Source organism: Ostrinia nubilalis, chromosome 26, assembly GCF_963855985.1.
Source record: "Ostrinia nubilalis chromosome 26, ilOstNubi1.1, whole genome shotgun sequence".
Taxonomy (NCBI): Eukaryota; Metazoa; Arthropoda; class Insecta; order Lepidoptera; family Crambidae; genus Ostrinia; species Ostrinia nubilalis.
The window spans coordinates 1,014,588-1,025,204 of record NC_087113.1 but is presented as its reverse complement, the minus strand read 5'-3'; the positions used below and the strand labels follow the sequence as shown (position 1 = coordinate 1,025,204).

Sequence of the window (10,617 nt, the reverse complement as noted above, 5' to 3'; positions counted from 1 at the left end):
ATGTTGTCTTTAACTAAGTCGTTAGCCTTTTTATCTCAGTAATTTAACATTTTTATTGAGTATCAATAGTCTAGACTAAACTTCTCTGGCAGACTCTTTTCTCGACTTGACTACTGTATTCTCACCGGTGATAATTAAAATACCACTTAGATAAAGTATTCCACAGTAAATCATTTAATAGGGATACCTACTCTAGAGCTTTTCTGAAAATTGATAACCAAGTTTTATATTGTTGTTGTGTAAGGGCTTGGTCTTCATTTGTTTCTTCTTATGTGATTTGTATTTGCAATAAGCTTAAGAACTCTTATTTAATGAAATTGGTTATTCTAAAGTCTATGGCTGAATTGTACCACCTGACTTTAACCGTAACTATAACTATAACTGGAGTTTTGTATGGGTTTTGTCAATTTTTTAACGTTTATTATCATTAAAGTAAGATGGTACAACCCAATCTTATTTTCTTAAAAGCATTTGGGTTGCATGAAACTAAAACGTGCTTGCTTAAAACTTATCCGCTCGACTGTTTGACCTTTTTGGGCCGAATTTTCAGCCGAAAACTGACATCTCTACCATCACTTCCGCGCCATGATCCGAGCATTGCCTAAATATAGGGCATTGTATGTGTTATCACACCTCATGGCATCACTTTTCCGGTTATCAGTCCGTGTGCCACGCGAGACGTTTGTGATTCATTGATAAGCGCCGGTATAACAATTTGTATGACACTCTGTTAAGCCAGACTGTCACCAAGTGCCAGACGGAACGCCCTGTCTGGGAGATAATAATAATTAAAAATAAACAAGAAAATAATTAATTAATAAAGAAAGTTCAGTGCTCGTGTGTGTTTGTGTGAAATGAGTAGTGCAATGGTGAGTTTTTAATTTTTTTTGTTTAAAAAAAGCCGAAATACATGTTTTATGAACGTCAATAATAATAAAATAAATAAAAAAACAAAAATTTTAACTTAAGTGCTATGTAATTTTATATGTTTTTTTTCTTTTTATTTTGTTTTTGAATAAAGATTCCAAATTAAATTCAGTTTTATAGATATTGTGATGTTCTGAAGCCTATTTTACTGCATTTTTCAATTTAATGATCCTCAAGCGCAGGGTTTTTAAATTAGTTTTAAACTAACTAGTTCAAATAATCAAACTACTTCTTAGCTACCAGAACAAAGCGAAATGAATTAACAAAAATTGTAACAGAGATAGGTGTCTTCTTTAACGGAAAAAATATTTAACAGTAAGTAGAGCACAGTTGTTTTTAAATTAGTAGGGTCGGTGCTCTTGCAGTTGTAGACTAATGATGACCTGATGATTATGATGATGAAATTGATTCTATATTCTTTTTTAATGGTTTTTTATTTATTAGCAATTTGTAAATACAAATTAATAATCCCGTTAACCCCTCGTGGTGAGCTAAATATGCTTGTGTTACGATTCTATTATAATTACAATTTAAACCTAAATCATATTTTATGCCTTACATTTATTTTTACACACAGTTTAGTTCCTGGATCAAAATGTTAAAGACAAAGTTTCAAAAACATTATAACAGTGATTATAAAAATTATAAAAACAAAGGTGACAACGTCCAATTATCATTATTTGAAATGTTTCGAGTTCATAAAGATTAAAGAAACAAAGTCAAAATAATCACAACAAGTAAATAATAAGCAGATTAACATAGTTATAGAGTTTTGATAATTTTATATGTATGTACACATAGTGATAGATATTGAAGTAGTAGGTAGTTATAAAATCTCACCTTATTTCATTGTTTGAAAAAAATGAAAATGAAAATACCCTTCTTACCCATGTGACGTGCAATAAATAATTTGAAAATGAATTTGAATATTTATTGCCAGATCAAGTAGTACAAAGCAAAACTCCACACTAGGCATTGCATAGGTTTGACTTTTTAAGACTGGGTTGCACAATCTTAACTTTAGCCGTAACTATAATTTAACCGGTCTTTAGTTTGATAGACTTGACGTTTGTTATAGTTAAAGTAAGATGGTGCAACCCAGGGCAAGTCTACACTGCTAACTTCTATACTTTGCAGTAATCAATTTAAGCCTCCATTTCTCAATCTAAAATAGCCGACCAAAATGTCTAAGGACCGTAGAATTTTGAGAGATCATTGGTTCCGAAAGAAAATGACAGAGTTTACTGAAATAGTTAGGGGTTCATTTCATCATCAGGTCATTTAGTCTACACTGCAGGTGCACGACCCTCTCTTATGTACCAGAGGCAAATGGGGTAGTTGGCCTACACTCCCCACGTTGAACAGAAGGGTTGGGGATAGGGTTACCAGGTTCAAAAACACAAAAGCCGGACTCTGTGCTTCATTTGGCCGGACATTTTACCCTAAAAGCCGTCCTGATGCGTGCGCTTCATATTATTCTGTGGCTCGACTTTCGCCTGGCGCGGCAGCCAAATAAAAAGCCTAACAAAAGCCGGACAGGCCGGACAAGACCGTAAAAAGCCAAACATGTCCGGCTAAGCCGGACACCTGGCAACCCTAGTTGGGGAGGCTATAAAATTGAATTTCATTTAGGTATAACATCTCATACTATACTGTAATATTCTATCAGTCCAAATCTTATTACTAACATTTTCAATGTATCGCTGTTGGTTTCTACACTCGCGAGCAAAAGTATGGAATCACTTACATGAAGTTGTTTCCACGCGATCTTGTGTACTAACGAATTTGTTAGTAACAAAAAAATGACACCATTTTAAAGATTAAACTTTTAACTTTAAATTGATACCAAATTCATTTAAATCAAACGTCGCGAGTTGCGGTCTATTTACCCCTATGAAAGCACGTGTTTTCGGATTTTTGCTTTCACACGTTGATCCATACACATCTCCGCTTCTTTTGACACTTTACCTGGGATTCTACACCTTCAGAAGCAGCACAAATCGTTGCACTATCGCAAGAAGGGCTCAGCCAGCGGGCTGTCGCACGTCAGCTCCACATAAGCCAGTCCTGGGTTTCGAAAGTTGTAAGACGCTTTCGGGAGACTGGTAGCTTTATCCCGAGACCAAGTTTTGAACAGCGCCGGTGCACATCGCAGAGGGATGACCGTTTTTTCATGTCAACCTCTCTATGAAATCGTCATTTGACTGGTATCAACGTCCAGCAAGAGCTCAGAAATGTTCGTAGGATAGCTGTTAGCGAGTGGACAGTTAGTCTAAGACATAAACAATAGAATTTGACTCCAAAAAGGCCTGCCACAGGCTCAAAACTGACGGCAGGTCACCGACTAGCACGCTTTCAATTAGCTCGCACTTATTTTGAAGGGAAGGCGAGTAATGGAAGCGAGTTTTGTTCTCCAATGAATGCAGACTGTGTTTGCAGTGCAGCAGTCGAAGAGGTCGGGTATCTAGCCGGCCTGGGGAGCGATTTGTGCAGTGCTGGTTCGCTGAAACAGTGGCTAATGGGGGTGGCTTGCTCGACTTCCCATCGAGATGTGTACGAGCAAATTGAAAGAGTGCTTATCGGTGACCTGCCGTCAGTTTCGAGCATGTGGCAGGCCTTTTTGGATACAAATTCTATTGCTTATATCTTAGACGAACTGTCCACTCGCTAACAGCTATCCTACGAACATTTCTGAGCTCTTGCTGGACGTCGATACCAGTGAAATGACGATTTCATAGAGAGGTTGACATGAAAAAACGGTCATCCCTCTGCGATGTGCACCGGCGCTGTTCAGTACTTGGTCTCGGGATAAAGCCACTAGTCTCCCGTAAGCGTCTTAAAACTCTCGAAACCCAGGACTGGCTTATGTGGAGCTGACGTGCGACAGCCCGCTGGCTGAGCCCTTCTTGCAATAGTGCAACGATTTGTGCTGCTTCTGAAGGTGTAGAATCCCAGGTAAAGTGTCAAAAGAAGCGGAAATGTGTATGGATTAACGTGTGAAAGCAAAAATCCGAAAACACGTGCTTTATAGGGGGCAAATAGGCCGCAACTCGCAACGTATCAAACAGTTGATACATGTCTTTTTCCTTACTTCTTCACATCAGCCGGGATATCTTTTTAAATACTGGTGTGATTTAAATGAATTTGGTATCAATTTAAAATTAAAAGTTTAATCTTTAAAATGGTGTCACTTTTTTTGTTACTAACAAATTCGTTATTACACAAGATCGTGTGGAAACAACTTCATGTAAGTGATTCCATACTTTTGCTCGCGAGTGTATAAATAAATAAATATTATATTTTATTTTAAACAAAAGAAACCATGAGCCTCTCAAGTATAGATTAAAATTCAATTAACCTAAATACATAAATAAACATTTGTGGCCCAATTCGTTCGTGTAATATCTAGAAAGATTACAAATTACATTACAGATAAGAGTATATTTAGATTAATTATCTTCAAAGATTAAAGGATAGATTTTTACGCACTGTAATTATCGATTACCTATAAATCGATCACTTTTATATTAGACGTGTGATTATGGAGGTGCAGACCACTCCCACTCTTCCCATGGTTTTTGTCGGCCGTTTGGTGTAGTGGTTCAGACAGAACGGACTACCATGCTGAGAGGTCCCGGGTTCGATTCCCGGCCGGGTAAAAATTGAAATGATGGATTTTAATTTCTGTGACGGGTCTGGGTGTTACTATGTATAATATGTATGCATTTAAAAAAAAAGTATATAAGTAGTATATCCGTTAAGCTAGCACCCATAACACAAGCATTAAGTTGCTTACTTTGGGGCTAGCTGGCGCTGTGTGAAATTGTCCAAAGATTTATTTATTTATTATTTATTTATTTATGGTTGTAAGACATCCTAAGGGACAAAAATGCGTACATCAAGTCTCCTCAACCCGTCTGGCCAACTTGGGGAGTGTAGACCAAATCCTCTATTTGTCTCTGGTAAATTAGAGTCGTTGTGTTAGCTAAATTATGAAGTAAAGTTTAGAAAGAAAGAAAGAATTTAAATAATGCAAGTACCTACATTCTTACAAAATAAAACAACAAATAAAACTATTGAACAGGTTACCGGCACCAAAATAGCATAATATGCATGTGTCAAACAAGGCTGTATGTTTCTTTAATAAAGATGAATAAATAAAAAAATAAAATACTTACATAATTATTCTTGACGTTCATAATACATAATACCTTATTTTGGCTTAAGGTTAATTCTTCAAATAATTCATAAATAATAATTCAAGCTTAAATATAACTTTTTCCATTTTTTAACAGGAAATGACTACCAAAAGCTTAATAGTGCTTATATGCGTGGCGGTTCTCTTCCGGGAATCGAACGCGCGACCGCCCTGGCTGAGCCAAAACAGCGACGTGTTCAGGCAGTCCGCAGAGTGTCATACAGACGTAAGTTAAAAAATACATATTTATAATTAGGGTAAATACCCCCTTTGTAGCGCTACTGTACCTGTTTTGGCCGCTAAAGGTTGATGTACGTTTAAAATACTGTATAAAAATACACATAAATTTATACAGTACAAAAATACAATAAAAAAGTAATAATTTTATAATGCTTATAGTAAGTTAAGAACTTTGCAAAGAATAGAGATGGCTAAAACAGGTATTTCTGTCCCACTTTCCTGTAATATTCATATTTCATGATATTTTTTTCTTACAATTTATTTGATTATGTTTTTCAAGTAGTTTAAGCCTATAGTTTAAAAGCGCTTTTTCACGTCCCAGAATAATTTTGAGTCTACTGCTTCGGGATAATATTGTGTCAGTACTGAAAAGAGGCAGTATAAGAAACTGACTGAGTTTTTGTATGCCTCTTTTTCAAGATCTATTAATTAATAAATACATAAATAATAGATTATACTGATAAGAGCTAGGCAGTTATAACATTCCATACACGTTTGCCTTACTTTTCTGCTTTAAAGTAGGCTTTTTTTTTAAATAAAAAAAAATCGTTTTCTCTACATTACATTTATTACCTAACGAACTACGTTATCGTATTACAAGGTATTAAATCTATTTTTGGGCTATCACGTTTTTCAAATTAGCCAAACGGGATATCAAATCTACACCTGTCGATCAACGATAGCCAGTCATACCTATAATCTATACAACATGTGAATTGATAAAGTCTACTAGAATAGGTAATAATTATTTGCTAAATTTGTTGCTTAGCGTTAACCTCGAGAACTTAGCTATTATCAAGTTACTTAGATTTTTTTTCCAAATCAATTCATTTTTATTTGCGAACATAGGTATACATACATACAGGCTTTTAAGTATCTTTATCTTCCCTGTAGCATGCTCTTTAATTTTTTTGTTGCATTTACATATTAAAAAAAATGAAAATTGCCTAATACATTTTAACTCTACATTTTTTATCAGCATCTAAAATACTGCCTAGTAGGACATCAATCGGGCAGACTACCCTAAAATCAAACAAATAAAGAATCTTACACTAGTCTTTAATTTACCTACGATTGTTAAGTATTAAAACTTTATACGTGATATATTTTAATCGTAAAATATCTCTCGTATCGGTTCCCAGGTCACGAGTCAAGTACGAAACGATCTCACAATGTATACATTGTATGTTATTATTTTTTTGCGTGCCACATTAGGCAATATACCTAATTCGTTTAGTTTTTAGCATACTACTTAGTAACACACTATTATTATGTATTATTAGTAGTATTCAAATTTTAAGTCTCTATAAAAATGTAGGCCCTTTTCAGGGACTTATACACGTCCCAAAATATAGCTTGTCCTACCACCACTTTATAAAATGAAATTAAAACACAAAATACTGTTTACTTTGGGAAAACATATCTGGGGGCACGGCAGTGCCCCCACCAAGTCGAGCAAAAAAGCGGCACGGCCGTACCATCCTTTTCTCGAAGCAATTCAGGCCATTTTCGACCGCCTGTAACTTCGTTGTGGATAAAACTAGAAGGCTGAATTTTCATTAGCTATGCAGGCATTGTAAAGACACGGTATATTTAAAATTTCATTCAATTTGAACCAGTAGTTTAAGAATTATAATGGGTCAAAGTTACTTAATTTTGTCACTCACTGACTCACTGACTCACCGATCATCAAAACTCTAAGGCACTTCTAGTATACCTAGAAGCTTCAAATTTGGAATATAAGTAGTGTTTGGTGTATGAATCAAGGAAAAACTAAAATATTTGGGGGCACGGTAGCGCAACCGCCAAGTCGAGTAAAATTTTTCAATTTCGGTCCAGTTTTCTAGATACATAACTGCTGTCTACAAAATACAAAAAGAAATGAGATCCCATCAAAAACAATACTTGTCAAAAAAACCAAGTCTCGCAACTCAGTTGTTCTACGGTAAAAAGTTGTGAGATCCATGTAATACCAAGTCCAGGCCAGGAAATCTTTAACGTTTTACATAAATATATTGACTTGGCCATCGCATGAAAACACGTGTAAATTAAATTATTTAGTGCGATGGCCAAGTCAATAATTTATGTAAAACGTTAAAGATTTCCTGGCCTGGACTTGGTATTACATGGATCTCACAACTTTTTACCGTAGAACAACTGAGTTGCGAGACTTGGTTTTTTTGACAAGTATTGTTTTTGATGGGATTTTATTGACTGGTGCAAAGAAAAAGTGGCAGAAGACACTGAGTCTGAGTTGCACCAACTTTAACTATCACAATGACCGGTGTTTTTTGTATGGAATTTGACACATTATTGACGCAACTCAGCCTTGGTTACTTGTCAGCCTCTTATTTATATTACTCCGTGAAGTAGGAGTTGGTTCTCCATCCCTTCTGGCTAGTGGGAGACTGTAGGCCAAACCATTTATTTACATCTGGTAAATTGGAGAGGGTTCTCTTCCTGCAATGCAAATGACCTTATGATGATGATTGTGGGTCATATGCTTCCAATGTTAACTCTTAAAACCTTCATAAAAGTGCAAGAAATAGAGTTGAAGACTGTCGCGATTGCTCTAAGTTCAAAACAATTATCATTATTTGCGAATTTTCTAGACGTTCCTATTACCAACAACCATGAACATTGAAATACGGAAATAAATCCGTTAGTTTGCCCTCGAATAAGTAAACATGTGAGACAACGGATGTAATAATTATAATCAATTAGGTAGGTAGTCAATTAATGCTGTAATCATTAAAATTTACACGAAGTCATTAAATGTAATCGATTAAAAACTCATAGTCACAAGATTATTTTATCAATTTCCAGTTATGAGTTGATTAAACCGGATTAAACCGGTTGAAGGTTTGTTGTATTAGAGACAATATAGAGTCAATATAGGTCAAGTTAACCATGTGAAATCATTTGTTTTATGTATTTACTTATTATCTAAATCGACGCTTGACCTGACACCTTTTTATGTAATGAACAACGCGCTCTAACGTGTTATGAATACTTATGTACATAAATACCTACTCGTGTCTATTCGATTGTACATTTTATAGGAAGCCTCTAGAGTCGACTGGTTAACATCAGCTCTCTTGGTTCGGACCCTGGGTTTGATTCTTAGGTGGACTAAAAAAAAACTTGAAACTGGAGTCCAACGTTTTTACGTCAAAAAGGTTGATCATTTCTTACCCGATTCGCACTGGATACAAAGTGGAGTACCTATGACTTGAGCTACCCCACAGTTGGTCTTACGTTATAATCTCAGGATTAAACGACAATATTATTATTAACTATAGTATAGTGTTACCATGCTGCTTCTTATCAAGCTTGACTCAAATTATTGTCCTGAAGCAGTGGTAGATAACGTAAAAGAATTATGTTAGGACTTGGGACGTATACCATGTACAACATTTTTTAATATCTTCGTAAACCCATCAAAGTAAGCTAGTAAAATAAGGCTTTTGTTAGGAGTGGGTTTGCCACAATAATCCAGTGGTTGACCGGAATCGAAATAGTGTTCTTCAAGTCTTAGGTTAGGTTATTGCTGCCTCTCTAAAATCAGCGATCTATTTTTTAACACTTTCAAATTACGAATGTGGATTACTCGTGCGTTTACCCTACGTGTTCTCATTTTTTATTATATTAATTTTCTTCTTTCCAGGACGAGCTCCTAGACCTCTGCCAAAGGTGTGCCAAGCTGACCAAGTCCAAGCTAGCCTTACCAGCTTGCTGTTCAACTGATATGGAAGCCAGGAAATGGTGTTCAGATTACGTGTACTTCGGGCGAGGGGAATACGACTTCTACGCCGATTGAAATAGAGAATATTATTGCATGTGTTTTACTTGTAGGATCGTGTGTTGTGTGCGGTCCATAATGAGTTGTGTGGATTTTCCTCCTGGCCCTAGCTGTCTTGGAGTTATAAGAACAATCGTTTAAAAAAATAAAAGGAAAAAGAGCTGGTTGTGATTTAAAAGTGCTTTTAAAAAGTCTAATTGCAAAAATAAATTAATAAGAAACTCATAAAAACAACATCGTGGCATCATAATATTTAGTTGTGATTTTAATCCTCTTTTGCAAAAGAAAAACGTTTGTTAAAAAAATGTAATGAGATTAAAAACCATACAAGATTTTTGACATTTCTTTTTGAAAACCATGCTTAATACTTTGTACTGAAATAAAGCCTTTGAATTATTTACTGAATTATTAATATTCACAATAAAATAATGTAATTTGGTTAACTACAGCAGTTATTCATTAATTGTATGCTTATTATGTTAGGCCAGGTTTCTTCTCAATTTTTAGGTATTTTGGGCCTTAACAGCGGACCTGTGAATGTTGTTGTGCATGTATTATTATACTTATATTATAATAATAATTAAGCGTATTCCCTAAAGATTGTTGTTACCTGTGCTATTTCAAAATGTGATATTATTATTAAAATACAATAATATTGTCCATTATTTGCCTTCAGGCACTTTTTGTGATATCTATTTTTAGTAGAAAATCTATATTTGAGACATAAATTATTGAGAAATGTTCGTAAACAATATTATTGGATAAATGTTGGTTATGTTCTTTCTCTGTCTTGAATATTTACATTGGCTGTGATAATCTAAGAATATAAGTTAGAAAATATATAAAATTAATAAATAAACAATTAAAATAAGAATTGTTGTTTCTTTTATTTAAAAATGTGTTGAACAGAAATACGTACCTTTTGCCTGAATTTTTATTTTTTGAGAAATTCTAAAATTATTCCATTCTGACGTTTTGTATATCTTGTGAAAATATTGTGATCCCAACTAATATTATAAATGCGAAAGTAACTCTGTCTGTCTGTCTGTCTGTCTGTCTGTCTGTCTGTCTCTGTTACGCTTTCCCGCTTAAACCTCGCAACCGATTTTGATGAAATTTGGCATAGAGATAGTTTGAGTCCCGGGAAAGAACATAGGATAGTTTTTATCCCGGTTTTTGAAACAGGGACGCGCGCGATAAAGTTTTTCTGTGACAGACAAAATTCCACGCGGGCGAAGCCGCGGGCGGAAAGCTAGTTTTTAATAAAGAGTAATAACTATCTGGCTATAAAAAACCTAAACGAGCAGTGTAGCACTTTAGATAAAGCTGAAGTTAGGTATATTTTCCTACCAAAGTCTACAGTGATGTTGGTGAAATGAAACAAATCATTAAAAATCCATAAATTAATTTATTAACACTATTTGACAATATTATAACAAGTTGTATGTAC

General features: G+C 34.9%; 1 protein-coding gene across 1 annotated transcript; it reads left to right on the top strand.

Annotated features, from left to right (window-relative positions):
* Window positions 1–718: 718 nt before the first annotated feature.
* Window positions 719–10,043, top strand: LOC135084692 (uncharacterized). The gene is made up of 3 exons (XM_063979463.1): window positions 719–869; window positions 5,223–5,351; window positions 9,033–10,043. The coding sequence occupies exons 1-3, from the start codon at window positions 855–857 to the stop codon at window positions 9,183–9,185; spliced, it is 297 nt and encodes a 98-aa protein (XP_063835533.1). The 5' UTR covers window positions 719–854; the 3' UTR covers window positions 9,186–10,043.
* The last annotated feature ends 574 nt before the right edge of the window (window positions 10,044–10,617 follow it).

Bases quoted from the DNA above. Each gene is read 5' to 3' on its own strand.
- LOC135084692 (XM_063979463.1), top strand. The intron at 5,352-9,032 runs GTAAGTTAAAAA...TCTTCTTTCCAG, and splicing joins CCGCAGAGTGTCATACAGAC to GACGAGCTCCTAGACCTCTG.